This window comes from Miscanthus floridulus, chromosome 8, assembly GCF_019320115.1.
Source record: "Miscanthus floridulus cultivar M001 chromosome 8, ASM1932011v1, whole genome shotgun sequence".
Lineage (NCBI taxonomy): Eukaryota > Viridiplantae > Streptophyta > Magnoliopsida > Poales > Poaceae > Miscanthus > Miscanthus floridulus.
Window position 1 is genome coordinate 218891216 of NC_089587.1, and position 17164 is coordinate 218908379.

General features: G+C 44.5%; 1 protein-coding gene across 3 annotated transcripts; it reads left to right on the plus strand.

The window, feature by feature from the left end:
- The first annotated feature begins 1616 nt into the window (after window positions 1-1616).
- LOC136478185 (uncharacterized) lies at window positions 1617-14721 on the plus strand. Of its 3 annotated transcripts, XM_066476529.1 has the most exons (20): window positions 1617-1817; window positions 2648-2959; window positions 4341-4529; window positions 4658-4741; window positions 6892-6951; window positions 7179-7223; window positions 7294-7493; window positions 7730-8287; window positions 8677-8797; window positions 8883-9080; window positions 9191-9280; window positions 11004-11066; window positions 11312-11386; window positions 11482-11532; window positions 11900-11977; window positions 12596-12730; window positions 13117-13224; window positions 13468-13533; window positions 13765-13872; window positions 14254-14721. In XM_066476529.1, the coding sequence occupies exons 2-19, from the start codon at window positions 2657-2659 to the stop codon at window positions 13831-13833; spliced, it is 2493 nt and encodes an 830-aa protein (XP_066332626.1). In that variant the 5' UTR covers window positions 1617-1817; window positions 2648-2656; the 3' UTR covers window positions 13834-13872; window positions 14254-14721. The 3 variants fall into 3 exon arrangements, with proteins under 3 accessions (XP_066332626.1, XP_066332627.1, XP_066332628.1); XM_066476530.1 differs by lacking the exon at window positions 13468-13533; XM_066476531.1 differs by lacking the exon at window positions 1617-1817 and having other exon boundaries at window positions 2692-2940.
- Window positions 14722-17164: the final 2443 nt, after the last annotated feature.

The following is a 17164-nucleotide window of genomic DNA, read 5'->3' on the forward strand; positions in this document are numbered from 1 at the left end:
TACAAAGAAGATGAGTGCGGGTGTGGTGAACCGGATGCATGTGTACATGGAATGAAACTTAGTTCAATTTTATTTTAATCAACTTCAACACATATGGATTGAAACAAATATATCCGCATCTAAACAAGGCCTTAAGCTGAAAATAACCTGACATGCAACGGAGACTCATCAATCCTTAGCTTCTGCTTTTTATGAGCTCCAAAAAGAAAATTATAGCCAAAAGGTCCATACATAGAAACAGGAAATAATCCCTAGCATGCATATCCTGATATCCACAAGGCATTTTCCCGTCTTCCCAAATCCAAAACACAGCTAATGCCATGCTCGGTAGGAGCCGAGCAGAAAACGACTGGAAAACCGATGCCGTATTATCTTAATCAAGCAATGAACAAAAGACAACAAAGTTAATCGCTGGATGTTATCTTAATCAAGCAATGAACAAAAGACAACAAAATTGATTGCTGGAGCTAGACTAGTTGAACACTACATATACGTACGTCATTGGAAGCTCTTTCTATGCCTGGCTGAACAGCTAATAAAAAGCCTAAACAATTAGTCAATTATTCGGATCAAAATTCAACAAGATATAGCAGTAAAAATTCCAGCAAATATAAAAAAAAACACGTATCTGGTGCTGGCTCCACCCAGAGCTGGCCACGCGTCGCAAGAAGTGGCGTGGAGCGCACCCGCCCACACAGGAAGCCACATAGTCCGGGTCAACTCGACTAGAACCCTGCTTCCTCATAGCTGGGCCCGCATATGAGACCACCCGAGCCCGGAGCCCACGCGCAGCGGCAGCAGATCGAGTCCCAGTTCCAGCAGAGTCCCACTCCGCCACGAAAAAACTCGCTTTCGAAATCTCTCTCTCTTTTGTCCAAACTCACCCAAATCGCGTCGCTTAAATCTGCGCGATTCATAACGGAGACTTTTCCCTGTGTGCCATTATAAAAGATCGTAATTCCTTGTGTGCCCCTGAAAAAATTCAGCGGTCTTCAGCGCCACTACTCCAACTTTTTCGTGTCATCCATGCCACTTCCGTCAGTTTGGGCTCTAACGCCGTCAAACTGCAGGTGTGAAAAGACGAAAATGCCCTTAAGTTCAAATATGTTATTAATTTTTTTTGAGCATTTTAACGACTTCAAATGAAAAAACTCAAAACTAGAAAGTTGTAGATCTCGTCGAGATCTATAATTTTCATATAATTTTTTTTTTCATTTAATTTCGCAAAAAAAATAATATGATTTTTCTAAAATATATTAATCATATCAAATCATATTTTTTTTGCGGAATTAAATGAAAATAATTTTTATATGAAAATTATAGATCTCGACGAGATCTACAACTTTCTAGTTTTGAGTTTTTTCATTTGAAGTCGTTAAGATGCTCAAAAAAAATTAATAACATATTTGAACTTAAGGGCATTTTCGTCTTTTCACACCTGCAGTTTAACGGCGTTAGCGTCCAAACTGACGGAAGTGGCATAGAGGACACGAAAAAGTTGAAGTAGTGGCGCTGAAGACCGCTGAATTTTTTCAGGGGCACACAGGGGATTACGATCTTTTATAATGGCACACAGGGAAAAGTCTCTTCATAACGAATCGCCATAGTTAATCGAAGCATTAAACGAGGGGAAAAAAGAGGGAGAAGAAGAAAAAAAAAAGGAGAGGGAGAGAGAGGGAGGCGGAGGCCATCCCATTGGCCGGCTGGTCCTGATCCTTGTCCGGGTCTATTTGGGCGGCGCCGCACGCAGCAGGAGGAAGAGATCAGCGCGGGGCGAGGCGTCAAACCCATCTCCATCTCCGCCGCGGGAACCACTGGTGAGCGATTTGTTCTCGGTGGGTTTTGCCGTTTTTTTCCCGGTGGCCTAGGTCTGATTCCTGCTTCCCCGGCCGCCGCTGCTAATTTTTGGAGGCATCTGGTGGGTTGGAGTGCGCGGATTTCCCTCCCCCCGTGTGAACACTGGATTGACGGATTTTGGAGTAGTCAACTAGCAATTCTGGCCGATTATTTCGACCTCCATGTGTGTGGCTTTTGTTAGTTTTTTTCCTCTTTGGGAGCGGCGTGTGAAACTGTGAATAGGCATCTTCAGTTCTCCACCAGGCACCAGAGAGTTGGTCCCTGTCACTCTGCGAGCGGGGAATCTAATAGCAGTGTAGGGTTATGTGCTTTCGTTTGATTTGTTGTTACTTTTGAGATTCCGCCATCGCTCTTGGGTGATCCTCTCAGAAAAGTGGGATGTGTTCTCAGTGGGGAGCTTTTTAGTTTTGCAAAGTACATGCAGTTAGTTGTTAGGTGGCTTTATGGCTGCATATTAGATTGAGACATAGCTTGTTTCATGTTGTTCCGTTACCGGTTAGCTGCCATGTTTTGCTGTTTTTTAGTAGAAGTGAACATCTAAAGGTTCTGTGGATGGCAGGAGTTTTATATGATTGGAATTAGGTGATCCTAAGCTGACACTGATAGCATGGCTTATCAGCTTGCTTGTTGGATAGATGCTATAACTGGACCATGAACGTGACCTTGGAATTATTTCTTGCTTGTTCTTCATATTTCCTGATGCCATGTGATGACTAATGAATAATGACTAATTTCCGTTTTCTCGGTCACACCACTGAAATGGCAATCTTCGTGCTTGCATGATTACCAGGCATTTAGGATGGTGGACAAGAATGATGGGTCAGAGGGTCTTAAATTCAACACGTCAAACCTCATTCAAACAACCGAAGAGGTTGCAAGAGCGTTTATTGCTGTGGCTTCGGCTGCCACTGCACAGTCTGCACGACCATCTGTAGTGTATTCATCCAAAGACGAGAGTGGCAGCCCAATGCAGAAGCTTCAGCAGCAATTTTCGAAAATCATGAAAGGGTTTTCGTCCTCACCAGACCTGTCAGGAACTTACAATCCAGAAGTGCTTACAACGCAAAAGCGGCAGTGGTCGAGGTACCAGCTGAAGTCATTGGTGTGTATCTCACTCTACCTATGTGGCATTCATTGTCTGTTTGTTGTCGTACACACTATGCAAAATAACTAAGTTTACTAGTCAGAGCTGTAAGTTGGGATTGATTGATGTGAAGCCCCTGTTCTCTTTTACAATCACACAAGTAGCTAATAACACAAGTTTGCACTATATTGATCTTATAGCTTCACACTACAAGCTTACACACCTCACTTGATCTTCACAACCAAGCTATGCTATCACACATGCACACTAGCTTACTAGACACCATATACTAGCTTCATGTTCAGAACCAAGCTCTCTCTTCTCTATATCTCAAACTCTCTCCTACACAGGAGTTTTCCTGTGTTAGCAACCCCAACTGCCAACCCCTAATTCATAAGCAGAACACGAGTGTAACATATTTGAGGTTCAAATTACAACCTTTAGAAGAATGGAATTCGAAGCAAGCATGGGGATTAGATCAGGATCAGAGATACATCACGAAGAAGCTTCTGGTAGAAGGAAGAGAGTGAGGCAGGAGGAGGAAGAACATAGCTAGAGAGGATACAGATGTTCTCTGTATATGCCTCTAAAAAATTTGAACTGTTCATTGGAAGCTCCATCACTGCTGCTGTCATGACTCTCCATGCGAGTTGAAGTGGTAACTTTTGCTCTGAAATTGATCAATTGCTGCAGGACAGGAAGTCTCTCTCGTGGAAATGTTCTGTAGGATAGGTTTGGGTAGAATCTGTACATGTTCACTTAACCTTGCGCCATATCCTGTCCCTTTGTAGGACTTTCAAGGGCGGATGGTTACTACAGTACTGCTACAGCAACCGACCTAATAGTACACAGCTCACATTACCCTACTTGCTGGCTAAGCAACCAGCTGTTACAGTTATTAGAAGTAAAATTTAATTTGCTCTATTTTTCACCCCAGCAGTTTGCTTGTTGCTTCCTGCAGTGGTAACTTCAAGTTGACCAACTCAACTAGCTAGCACTAGAAATTTCAGAGCTGCTGTCTTCATGTAGCTCTCTCATGATCCAGGAACCATCTAGGCCTATAGCATGTCTAACACTAATATGCCTATGTGACAAGATTACTCCTAACAGCCCTGCTGTTCTATTTGCTAGGAAAGAGTGAAACATGGTTAACTAGACCCCAGTTTGATATTAGTTTTTTAAATGATCTGGAAATTGGAGTTTGTTCATTCTCTCTTACTATCATAGCACTTAAACTTTGCATTAACTATAGGGATGCTATTTTCTTTACTCTCTTACTCTCACTGAGTTCATATGTGATAATTACAGTTGCATGACGGCATGACGCAATAGTTAGTGCTTGAATGTCTATGTTGTTGTGGTTGGTGTACATACCTCTCAAAGTTGTTTCTTGGAACAGGGTGATAGGTGCATCAGAGAACCATCACATCTGTTCGAGAGCATAGTGATTGTTGGGCTTCCACCTCACGCAGATATCCAGGAGCTGGAAAACATTGCTCTAGGGAGAAATGATGAAGATGGAAAGAGATCAAGAAATTTATTTAGCAATAGCCACCAAGTTCACGCAATATCAAATTTGGAACCACAGGTTAGCATTCATCTTACCTACTGTTTCATGTTGTCTGATCTAATGAGTAATACATTGTGGCAGGGACCTGCGTACCATTGTTTATCAAAAAATAAATCCTTGTGTTGATTTTATTTGTTTTCCCTTAGGTTCTTTATGCATACCCTCCAGAGAAGCCTCTTCCACTCAAGTACAAGGATACCCTCTCTTTCTGCCTTCCCGGAGGTGTACAGGTCTGCATTAACTTTAGTCTTGATTTGTGATAAAGAGTTTAATCAGTATTCAGGTCTTCCTTTCTTGTTCTTGGAACACATGATTTCTTACCACCTAGTACTATTTGCATTTATCCATCATTATGCATTGGGCTGTACACCCACCCCGAGTATTCAGGCCAGTTGTAGATTCCCTAAAAAGGGAGCTTAACAGAATGGGGTGAAAAAGAAAAGTTTGAGGGGACACTGGGCAACACAGGCGGTGACCAGCGTGCCGCCACCCACCCAGCTGCCCTTCCTTCTCTTGTGTCACCCTTGCCCGAGGGAGCCGCTGAAGGTCCGCGAGGATGGTGGTGGCGGGGTCTTCACAGCTGGGCGTTCGTTGGGGAGCGCTTGCCCCACTCCAGTGACCTGGAAGGCGGCAGTGGCATGGTGGGCCACATCCTCGCTGGGGAAGGGTGGATCCGGTGAGCCGGCGTCCGGACCCATCCGTTTCTTCGGCCTCAGCGGCGGCGGCGGCATCGACATGGGCGGCGCAGTTGAGTGTGCTGCTGTGGTTTTGTGGCTGCGGTTGTGGCGGTCACCGGTATGGCTGGTGCTGTGGCTCATGGCCATGATGTGGGTGACGGACACATCAGTGGCGGCTGGGGCGATGTGGAGAGTTCACCGGCAAAGGTGCCTGCTCGTGGTGGCGCAGTGGCGACAAAGGGAGCCGCGCATGAGGTCGTGGTGGCGTTGGGGTTGGCAGTGTGTGGTGGCGCGGTGTTGGCTTCCATGCTTGTTGGTTGCAGCTTTTAATGCGGTTACAGCGGTGTAATGGCATCCGCATCACCGCGTGCTGTGTTGGTTGTTTGGTGGTGGTGGATTCCGTGGTTGGAGTCGTTGCTGTGGCAGCAAGGCAGTGGTGGTGTCCAGGTTGGCGATGCTTGTGAGCACTGAGTTTCTCCCTTTGGGGCGTTGTCGAGGCACCACCATCCCCCTTGGGGCTTGTTTGGAAACGTAGCAAACCCCTTCAATCCATACGTATTGGAACGGATCGAGTTTATACAAGCCCTTGGTGCTGTCCAGGTTTCTTGGGTGGGCGACGGTGGTGTCTTTCTTGGCGTTGTATTCCAGAGGCGTCACCTTTGTGGGGTCTCATTCCAGTCACCTTTCCACCTTGCCATCGGCGCCATCTACGGTGGCGGTGGTGCTTTTGGTTGTCCTGTCGACAGTGGGTTTGTGCGGGAGAGAAGTGGATCCTTATTCTCTCTCGCCCTCCCTCTCTGCACTCCTTGGCGAGCTGGCATCCGGGAGTCCATGTTGTGGTATGTGGCTTGGCATTGTTGGAAACGTGTGGGGCTCTTGCGGCTCATTCGTTTTTGCCTAGTGGCGGACGGTCATGCAGAGCGGCGTCCAGTTCAGTGCTGGGCTGCTTTCCTGCGGTTGGAAATGTGGTGGATGGTGCAGTTGCCTGCATGCGACATGCTGTTTGTTGTTTGGTTGTGTTTTTTTTTTCTTTTTAGTTGCTTGATTATGGTCTCTCAGGGCCATGTTATTATATTGTCTTCTTCTATATCAATAGAAACACACACATCGGGTGTTGTTCGTTAAATAAAGATTATGCATTGGGTTCTTGGATCTTTGATACAGCTTCCGTTTCTCCTGTATTATATCCTGCATGCATTTCGTAGCAGTTTGTACTTCATGTTTCTCATGGCCTACAAGTTGAGTGATTCCCTGGACCAAATTAATGTAGCATACCTACATTATTGGTGTTCCCTCCAAACAGTTTGTTTCAGTTAATATTATTAGAATTTGCCATCTGGTTAAGGTTATCATATGTAAGGCAAGGAGTGACATAATAGCAGTCGTCTACATAATATTGCAATTATATATAGAAATGCAAAAACTTCTTGAGGATATAAAGGTTGATCAATGAGCATAAACGAGCTTATGGTGTTTTCCAATAGTTATTGAACACGATAGATGGGATCATACCTTCAGGTGTTCTTTTTTTGTATGAAGTAGCTATTGGCAGTGTATTGCTATATGCTATCAGTATCAGACTAAGCCGTAGGAGGAACTAGTTAAGTCAAGAGTCTGTTTAGTTTCCTGTCTAACATGTTTTCAATTTTACCTTTCTTGTTAAGCTATTGGACAATTTACCGATGTTTATATTTGTCTACTAGGTTCATGCTGTCGAACGTACTCCTTCATTCAGTGAGCTGAATGAAATTCTCCTGGGACAGGTGACTGTTACTCCGCTATGTCTGTGACTTTGTTTTGCTTCAATCAGTAGATATCTCTTTAGCTGACAAATTCATTATTTACTTCTGAGACCATAGTAATTCAAAAGCTCAGTTGATTTACTTCCTCTGCCATAGAACTCATCTCATTAGTTCTACCTGCAAGAAGCCATCATCTGGTCCTTTTTGTGTTCAAGTCTTATAATCTTTATTATTATTATCCATTTCAGGAACAGCTTAAAGAAAGCAACCAATCATTTGTGTTCCGCCTACAGGTATACATATACATCTTTCCCTACTGCATCCTTTTGCTGTACCAGGTGGCTTATGATTGAGAGATTGCAGGTCGCTGATAACTCTGCATTATATGGATGCTGTGTGCTGGTTGAAGAGATCGTACAGAGACCATCAAAGTTGGTATCGATGCTCATGAATGACAAACCCATCTTTCCACGCCGGAGTCGATACGTGATAACTACGCCCCGGTGTTATTGCATCCTGTCCAGGCTTCCGTTCTTTGAACTGCATTTTGGGGTGTTGCAGAGGTACTTTTTTTTGTGAAATCATCATATTGCTATCTTTTTGACTTACCGTATTCATTGTATCTGAATTCTGACACCTATACAAACATCTAATTTGTGTTTATATTTAGCTTTAGGTTAGTGTGCAGTGCACTGACAGCTGACGCTTGTAATTTATTTTAGTTGCATAGAGTTGTGTGCTAATCCTGGAAGTTTTGATGCTACCAGTCTCACTATTGATGTACTATTTTCTTATGCAGTATTCTTATGGAAGAACGTCTCGAGTGGCTCACAGATGGTGTTAGCATGCTAACTTCCTTATCGCTTGAGGAATCCTGTGAGAACGATATCTGTGAAGGAACTGAAGTTACAGCACAGAAACAGTATTTAGATAGTAACACAACTGATGTGGATAAATCATCTGAATCTAGCATGGGAGTTTCATCAAAGGAGCTGTCTGACACTGATAGCAGTTCTGGGTGTAGAGAGAACCAGCTTGACTTTGTTTCTAAAGAACAACAGCAAAATAGTTCTTGTGATAAAGAGCAGAGTGATCTTAAAAGAGAAATTGTCACTTGTTGTGATGTTTCTGAAGTGTCTGATCATTTTGTTCCCGAAGATACATCATCTGGTGAGTCTGGAGTTAAGCATCATGAACTTGATTCTGCATCAGGTATCCAGGATGAATCTGGTGCAAAGAACTGTGATGATTCTCCGAAGGGAAATGTGGATGATGAGGAGCTTGATCTCTTCATTACTGATACTATTTTACCACTTATGCGATCTCGCCTTTGTGAAGATTGTGAATCATCTCCAAGGTATGCTATGCCCACAAATCAGTCCTGGTATGTTATCACTGTATGAGTTTATTTGTTCACTCATGTTTGTGAGAAATGCTTTAACCTTTTTCCTCACTTTAGCACTCGGTGTCCTGTCAACACTGAACCCCCCCCCCCCCCCCCCCCCCCCCCCCCCCCCCACACACACACACACACACACACCCGACGTTAAATACTAGTGAAGGTTGACATAGATGTATTGTGCTGCTTCTTGAATTCTAAATCTGATTGAAATCATCCTTTTACTTGATTACTTTTGATGTTGGCTGTTGACCATAGCTAAAAACAATCATCATTTGTAATGCTTAGTGTACATGATCACCAATGCCTGATTAGAGTCACAAAATAGTTACCATCTTTTGCTGCAGTTCACAGGGTTCTCCTTCTGAAGGCAGAAATTTCGACACCCAGGAATCGGATTCAGAGGAGCCATCTTCCATTGGTGATGGAGACTTAGTTAGACACAACAACATACTGCAGTGGGCTAAGGTTTATGCATGAACTCAGGCACAACTGCTTCATTTTCCTTGTTTTGTGTCTTTGTTTTGTTTGTTAACTTAAATGTTTTATCCAGGCAAAAAAATATGGTTCTTTGCAAGTTGTCTGTCAATACTACCAGTTACAGTGTCCTGCTAGGGGTTCATCACTTACTTTTCATCCATTGGAGCATTTGCATCCTTTGAGTTTTCACCGGCCAGGTGAAACAGTTCTTCACATTGCTGGTTCTACTATTGAGCTTAGGTCACGTGATACAAGCTTAGAGGTTGCTGAGGTATGTTGATGCATGGTCACATTATGAGGATTGGACTTGTGATGAAGCTATGACATATAGCGTCTTGAAATATAAGACTAGTATGCCTTAATGTCACATCCATTTTCTAGATGCGGAATTCACTCTTTGCTGAGGAGGAATCGACTGCTTTATCCACATGGGCGGTGGCATCCATTTGTGGATGCCTAAGGTTGGAACATGTAAGTATCGTATTATTCTAAGATGATATAATTCTTTTTTAGAAACTCATTAGTTGTTTTATCGCTCTTGCTTGATACTCTAGTTAGAAGGAAAACATCATCTTTCAAATCTACAGGTGTTCATGTCCAGTAAATCAACATTGTCCTTTTTTAAGTTTTGGATAGATGATGCAAATCATTTGCAACATATTTGCATTTTTTATTTGATGTACACGTCTGTAAAAATGGACTTCAACACAATACATTGACAATCGCATTAGCTGCATCAGTTTTTGTTTGTTGTGTTCTAAGAGCAAGCTAGTAACCTTGTTACTACATAAGCTTTTTCTTTTTTGCTCTTTTGATTTTTTTTTCTCGAACAGCGCAGGAGAACTGCGCGTCATTTCATTAAGGTAGAAAAATGTTACACGGGTCAAGAGACCCAACTCACACACACCACACCCTGGACACTAAGTTACAGACTCGCCACAAAAAAACTGTAGAAGCGACCAAATGCCTCTGAGCTTTAAGCTCCAGTAGGCAGCGACCTGAGAACAAGCTCATGGAGTTTGGAGGCTCCAGCCGAGCACCAGAGTCCTCCCTCCGAGCTAACAGCCCTAATGACTTCCTGAACACTTGATCTCTTGTTGTCAAAGACACAAGAGTTGCGATGCTTCCAGATCTCCCATTCCACCACAATTATCAAGGAGTTGAGTCCTTTACACACTTCCTTGGGGACAGCTGCAATCGATCTCTTCCACCACCCCGAGAAACAAGAGACAGTAGGCTGTGGTGCCAACTGCAGCAGCCCCAACTGTTGCAAAATCAGGGTCCAAACTTGTCGAGCGAAGACACAGCCCACTAGCAAATGGTTTATTGTTTCGTCCACTTGATCACATAGAGGGCAGGACTCTGGATGGGGCAGATTCCTCCTTGCTAGGCGACCGGCTGTCCAAACCCGGTTATGAACCACTAACCAGATGAAAAATTTACAGCGCGGGGGAGCCCAGGTTTTCCAAATTCTTCTCCACGGACCGAACTTGATGGAGCCCACAAAAAAGGCCGCATAGGCAGACTTGCTGCTATAAGAACCATCCTGCGTTAACTTCCATTTATATCGGTCTGGAATCTCTGGTTGCAAAATAAAGCCATCCACCATATCCCAAATGTGGAGAAATTCAAGCAGGACCTCTACTGTACGAGCTCCCTTAATATCTTGAACCCAGCTTCTATTATGCAGTGCTTGAGCCACAGTCCTCCTTTTGGCTGTTCGCTTCTGGACGGTTTTGAACAAGTTAGGCGCTATTTCAGCCATGGTATGCCCATCCAACCATCTATCTGTCCAGAACAAGATTTCCTCCCCATTTCCGACTATGGCATCAACTGCAACATTGAAGAGGGCCCTGGCTTTACGAGGAACAGTGATTGGGAGACCATGCTCTTTTGATTAATGTAACACGGAGCATTTCCAATTGACTGATGTATATCTGTAGCACGCAGGTTGTGTAATGCCTTTTTCTTCACATTATCTTCTGTTCCTTTGTAGCAATTCTGCATTAAAAATATGTAGTAGTACCTTGTACAGGATCATTGTGTCTTCTTTTTTTTTCTTTTTGAAATGTGATCTGTGATCTAGCCTTCTTCATTGTTGGGCATGTGCTTTATCTGTTTCAGAACAAAAAAAGTAGATTATATAAAGGTACATTACATTGTTGTACAATTTCTGAAACAATAGTTTTGGCAGGTAATGACACTTTTTGCTGCCGCACTCCTGGAGAAACAGATTGTTATTGTCTGTTCTAATCTGGTATGGTTCCAAGCCTTATCAATTTGGCATTTTTTAAGCATTCAATTTCGTTTTCTTCTGGTTTGGCTGCTTGTTCAATTTTGTTTTCATTTATTAATATCCCTTCATGAGTCTATCTATAAAAAGAGGAATATTAGGAAGAAAAACATCCTGAAAATCATAAAGTTTTGAAGAATTTTGTTTTGTCTGCTGATGAAACCATTGAAAATTGGCACTAACATTCTCAAGCAATTTCTTACGGTCAGGGTATGTTATCGGCTTCAGTTTTGTCCATCTTACCTCTAATACGACCGTATCGGTGGCATAGTCTCCTCATGACGGTACTATTTTTTTTTGTTTTTTGTCAAATTTGGCCTTCATGTCAGGTATATAATTACTATTGATTCATGTATTCTGTTCCATCAATGATTTCCAGGTTTTGCCTAATGACATGATGGATTTTCTGGATGCCCCAGTTCCATACATAGTGAGTTCCTGATCTTGTTGACATTATTTGCTTTGACCAATGTGCCAATGTGGTGTGTGCCTGTGTTTTTGAGTGGGTGGGTGGGTTGGGGGGGGGGGGGGGAGCGGTTGTAAAAAAAGGGCAGACCCATTGCCGGAGGCTCCCACATGAGTGGGGTCTGGGGAAGGGAAAAACCGAGGCAAGCCTCCCCCCCCCCCCCCCCCCCCCCGCAAAATCTGCGGAGAGGCTGCTTGTGAGGATGGGAATTAGGGAGGGATATAAAATACTCCACATGTGAATGTGATTATGTTTTGTCTCATCACTCTCTATTTCAATTGAGTTTATGTACATATCCCATGAAGAATTAACTGCTTGTTGTCATCTTTAGGTGGGTGTACAAAACAAGACATCTGATGTGCTCAACAGGCTACCAAATGCCGTGGTCATTGATGCCAACAGGAATCAGGTACATAGACTCATTGCCATGTCACTTTCTGGAGTTCAATCATCTGCGCGACTGCAGATAGGTTTTAGTTATTGTACTGCCTCCGTCCCATCTCGTATTTTGAGAAGTCAACCAATCTCAACTTTGACTAGGTTTATAAAAAAATAGTATCAATATTTTCTATCTCTAAATAACTTTATGAGAATATATGACATGATTAATCTATTGATGTTTTATCTTGTATCACAGATATTAGTATTTTTTTGTATATATATTTGGTCAAAATTAAGATTATTTGACTCCTCGGAATGCGAGATGAAGATTTATTTTGGGACGCAGGGAGTAAATGGTTAGAAGAAATAGGTCTAACTCTGTTGACTTTGTACCGATATTGAGTTTGTAGGCTGGGATTGGCAATATTCTTAAGTTTCTCTAATTGTTGAAATAAACTTTTATTATTCACAATGATGTATACTAACAGTTCTGGTGCATACAATTTCTGAGTAGCACTTTAACTCATGTTCTCCGAATCCTCATTCTGTTCTCAGCCATTTAATTGCCTTTTAAGAACGTTGCTGTAGCATGATTGATCACTGGATGCTAAGGGTTGCTGACACAAGAATTCCTTGTGGTGTCCAGATTAAATCTTCTTCAGTTCCGCAACTACCACAGCACAGAGAGTTGCTTTCTGCCTTGCGCCCGTATCATTCAATACTTGTTGGCGAAAGTTATCTTGCAAGAAAACGTCCTGTTTACGAATGCACAGATGCCCAGGTTGTGTATTGGCTATCTACTAGTTCTTCATGATCTGTCCGATTTTCTCCCATCTTTTTTTTTCAAATGTACAGCGGTGTAATTTTCGATGATTATTATTTTGCTGCCTTAAGCTTTTTCTGAACTTCTCTGGGAGTGATTGAATGGACATATAAATTGTCTGCCTTATTTTTCCTTTCGTTTTGCTTTGACTTGCAAGTATAGGATCCATAAGCTTATGTCTATTACTTTCCAACAAAATTTAGAGTTAGTCAGGGCAGCCTGTTTTCATTGTAGTTATATAACATTTTGGGCCTGTAAAGCATTCTGTTCTTTTATACAGTCAAGACTCTAAAGTGTATCTACTCTGTTTCTCTCTATATGTATCTAACCTTTTAAGCATGCAGGTGGAAGCGGCCAAAGGTTTCTTGGCGGTGCTTAGAGACTACCTTGACACACTATGCTCGAACTTGAGATCTCATACAATTACTAATGTGCAATCTAACAATGACAAGGTTTGTTCTCCTGCCTTTGCTGATATTTTGTCCTGGATGATTTAGTTCTGTTTCTATATATATGCGAATTATTAGTATGAACTGAGGATAGTTTTTTTGGTATGAACTGTGGATACCATACCACATTACAGTTTTTGTTGGATGTAAAAACTGTGATGTTGTATAGTATCACTAGGTATACTTTTTGGCATGCTTATACAATTGTCAGAATGCTGGCTGCTGACTCTATTTTTCTTTGCATAGGTTTCCTTACTTTTAAAAGAGAGCTTTATTGGTTCTTTCCCAATCCGGGATAGGCCTTTTATGAAGGTACTAAATTACATTCTTTCCTTTGCCTTTAAAGGAGTGTTTGGTTTGCATATTCATGTTAGTGACACCCAAGCAATAAAATATGTAAATAACATTGTCAATGCCAGGTGCTCTTTTCTTTTCTTGATTCAGCTGTAGGGATCAAATTTTGGCATGCTCAAATCATAGCTCTCTCTTGCCCATATCCACTGTTCTGACTAATGTACATTGTGCTTTGTTTTTTGTTGACAGCTTTTTGTGGACACGCAGTTGTTCTCAGTACAGACAGACCTAGTTCTCTCCTTTTATCAGAAGGACTAAGTGTCTGACAGACTTGAATGTCTGTCTCATCTTGCCAAGGTGAGGACTAGTATATGCCTTTGTATTTTTGATCTATACTGTTAGATTTGTGATTTCTGGTACTCAATATTCCTTGGTAACCTGCTTCCAAAATAACGAAGTTACAAGTAGTCGCTGCTCGAAACTTGGTTACTGTACTTTCAAGTGTCCATGGGCACAGGGCTAGTACCGGGGCTCATAGCTTTTGGTTTATAGCTTGATATTCTCCAGAAACACTGTTTCCTTGTTGTCAGATAGCTCAAAGAAAATCCCTGTGATATCCTTGCTGTCAGCTTTGGCGCATTTTTTCCGTTTCATCTTTAGTTAGCATTCTTTACCAGAGTTAAAGTTTTACTACATCCATGATCTAATCCAGTTGTGATATATCTATTTGCACTGCAGCCTTTAGATGTTGAGCTAAACTGTACATATCGGCTTAGAAAGAATGAGCTGCCTTCGTCACTTTGGCAGCGCAGTGTTTGTGTTAAGAGCTGGAAGGAGAAGCCATATACTGTCAGAAAAAAATGGTAGATGTCAGGATCCAGTTATGGGTATTGAAGAAGAATGCCTATAGCTGTTGTAAGTTATAGTCTGGTACGGTGATCCACCATCTAAGGTTTTGTAGGCTGTAGTAGGTGATACTGCCCCAATAAGAAGCCTTCTATGGATTGTTCCTGCAATGCCTGTGCTGTAATGGAACCATGTCTGCGGCAAAATCTCCAGACTTGAATGTGTTATGCCAAGAATCCAAAAGTTATACCGTGCCAAAGCGCGGTTATCTCCAGCTGTATTTTAACGTGTGGTATTTTTATCAAAGCATACAGTGTCAAAGTGCATCTTGTATCAAAGCATACAGACTTGAATGTGTCATGATGGTCTAAGCATGAAAGCATCAGCCTAATGATCCGATTTCACGAATCCGCAACGTGCAGGAAAGTGATCGGTATGGTGAATTTGCAGCCATACTTTATGCAGCATTGCCATTCTTTCAGGCTTGTAGCTACTAGCCTACTCCTAGTCGTTAGTGTCGGCAAGGTGCTGGCTGGTAGCGTCGAAAGAAGAGTCTTGTTTTCGAGCCTGGATCAGAAATTCGGAATGCTTGACTGCCTAACCATAGGGCCTTGAGTTCGCTCACGGCAAATGCTGTACTGATTCAGACAGAAAGCCCAAACTGGAGGTGCCCTCTAGCCCAGGCCCCGGCCTTCTTTCAGGACAGTGACTCATCATCCTCCAAAGCCTGCTGCTTCATCAGCGGCAGCCATGCTTTAGCCTACGGAATGGCACTTTTGACTGGCGATTTTGGAATCTGCAACGCAACGCCAACGCGGGAGGGGAGGCTTTGAGGCAGCAGGAGGCAGGAGGCGAGGAAAGAAATGGCTGCCTGCTACAGTGCACGTTCGTGCGTGCGCACAGGGGAAGGACTTTGCCCCGTGGGGCGGTGGCAGGCGGCCGCAGGGGCGCAGTGAATGTGCCTGCCACAAGTACCAGCACCACCAAGCGCTTTTCTTTCATTCAACCAGTGGTCGTCACACTGCCCGTCTGTCTGCCCCTCCTCCTGCAGGCTGCAGTCTTTCTAACCACCCCTCCGGCTCAGCCGCTGCCGCTGCCGCTGCCCGCTGCCCGCTGAGCAGGGTCGCCATGCCGCAGACCGCGCTACAAAGCGAGAGGCATGGCACCGCTCTCGTCGGTCGTCACCCGTGTCCGTTTGTCAGTGTGTACCGTCCGCGTCCGGGCCAGTGCGGTGGGGATCGATCGACTCGAGAAACCTTTTGTGAGTGTGAGACTGACGAGCGCAAGCTGCGCTTGGAAAGGCGCTGCCCTGCCTGCCCGACATGACTGCCTCCTGATGCTACTGCCTGCGGCTCGCTCCCCTCTCACGGGCCAGACGTTGCCAGGGCCGTCGAACCCGGCGGAAGGCTACGAAGACCGCGGATCCTCTGTGGTAGGGACGTGGTGGACAGGTGGGCACGCACGTCGTCTAGCCACACCGCACCAACCAGCGTCGCGGCCGGCCGTTGCGAATCAGCTGCCTACTCTAGAGGGGATGACGGATCACGGCCTTTCTAGGTGTGAGCGCGAGTCCAGAGGGGATGATGGATGCGCCGTGGTCCTTGGCCATAGGCCCTGGACCTCAAGTGGTAGCAGCTGACCGAGCAGCAAATGGCTGATACGGGGAGTCATCAGACGATGATGCATGCACCCTGCTCCTGGGTTGCCGGCAAGAAGAGCCCGTTTGCTGACCTGGGTCATGGCCGCCTCCTGCCGACCGTCCCCCCACGGAGCAGGTTTCCGCGGAAAAAGCGTTCCACCGTGCGCGCCCCACTGTGACACCGTCGTCCCCCTCGCTCGTGCTGCGCTGCGCCAGCTCATCCGCCACCGATCTCGCTTCCCTGCACATTCGAGTGTTTCCAACAACGCTCCTTTTTTTTTTGGGGGGGGGGGGGGTCATGGATGCTGAAACGCTCGTTGATCCAGCCTCCACTCGTCAGGCTCAGGTGCGCGGGTGATGTATCATGTATGGATGCACGCACGCCTTGCCTTGGGCCTTGCCTTGCCGCCTTGGCATCTTTTCTTGGCCGGTGGCCGGTGGCGGTCCTTTGGTGCATCTGCTTGCTGAATGTATGCCCATCTTTCTCCTTTCTCACCTTTGCATAGACTAGCACTGCGCACAACAGTGTTTGGAGCGGCGCTTTGTATCGCTGGACTGTAGCGCTATGCAGTCTGTACGCGGCATCCATGGTCCTGTTGTATTGTACATCATCGCAGGGAATTCCTGCTCTCGCCCTCCCATTTGAGCACAGCTGAAGACGGTGCATTTCTGAACACGCCATAGCAAGGCAGGACTCCACTTCACACATACTATTACTGTATAGAGCGCCAGTGTACTAGCACAGTTAGAGTAGCATATTTGGGTGTTTATGATGCCAAATGGGAGAGCTAAACATTGCTAATCATGGGTCCAAACAGAAACACTCCCTAAATGGCGTGTTTTCGCTGATTCGAAATACTAGTGCTGTATCAGTTGCACACAAACATCCAGTGACATTATTGCATGCGGTGGGTTCAAAAAATTTCAGTCACATCGTCACCGGTATTGGTTTGGGTCGCTACGCCCCCAACTAGCCCAACACCACTAACCATGGGCATCTCCATTTACAACTGGCCGCGGCAGCTAGCAAAAGCGGACGGGGGAATGGGAGCGCCTGCATGCGTCTCTGACCGCGCTGCCAGCGTCCGTCCAAGCATCCGTGCATGACAGGCAGCACACTTGCATGCCGCCCACTGGCTGACGGCTGACCTGACCAGACCGGAA

What these genes read in the sequence shown, in the direction of transcription:
- LOC136478185 (XM_066476529.1), top strand. Translation starts at nt 2,657, where the DNA reads ATGGTGGACAAGAATGATGGGTCAGAGGGTCTTAAATTCAACACGTCA. An exon ending in GATTGTGAATCATCTCCAAG is followed by an intron (nt 8,288 to 8,676) that starts GTATGCTATGCC and finishes CTTTTGCTGCAG; the next exon opens with TTCACAGGGTTCTCCTTCTG. An exon ending in GGGATAGGCCTTTTATGAAG is followed by an intron (nt 13,534 to 13,764) that starts GTACTAAATTAC and finishes TTTTGTTGACAG; the next exon opens with CTTTTTGTGGACACGCAGTT.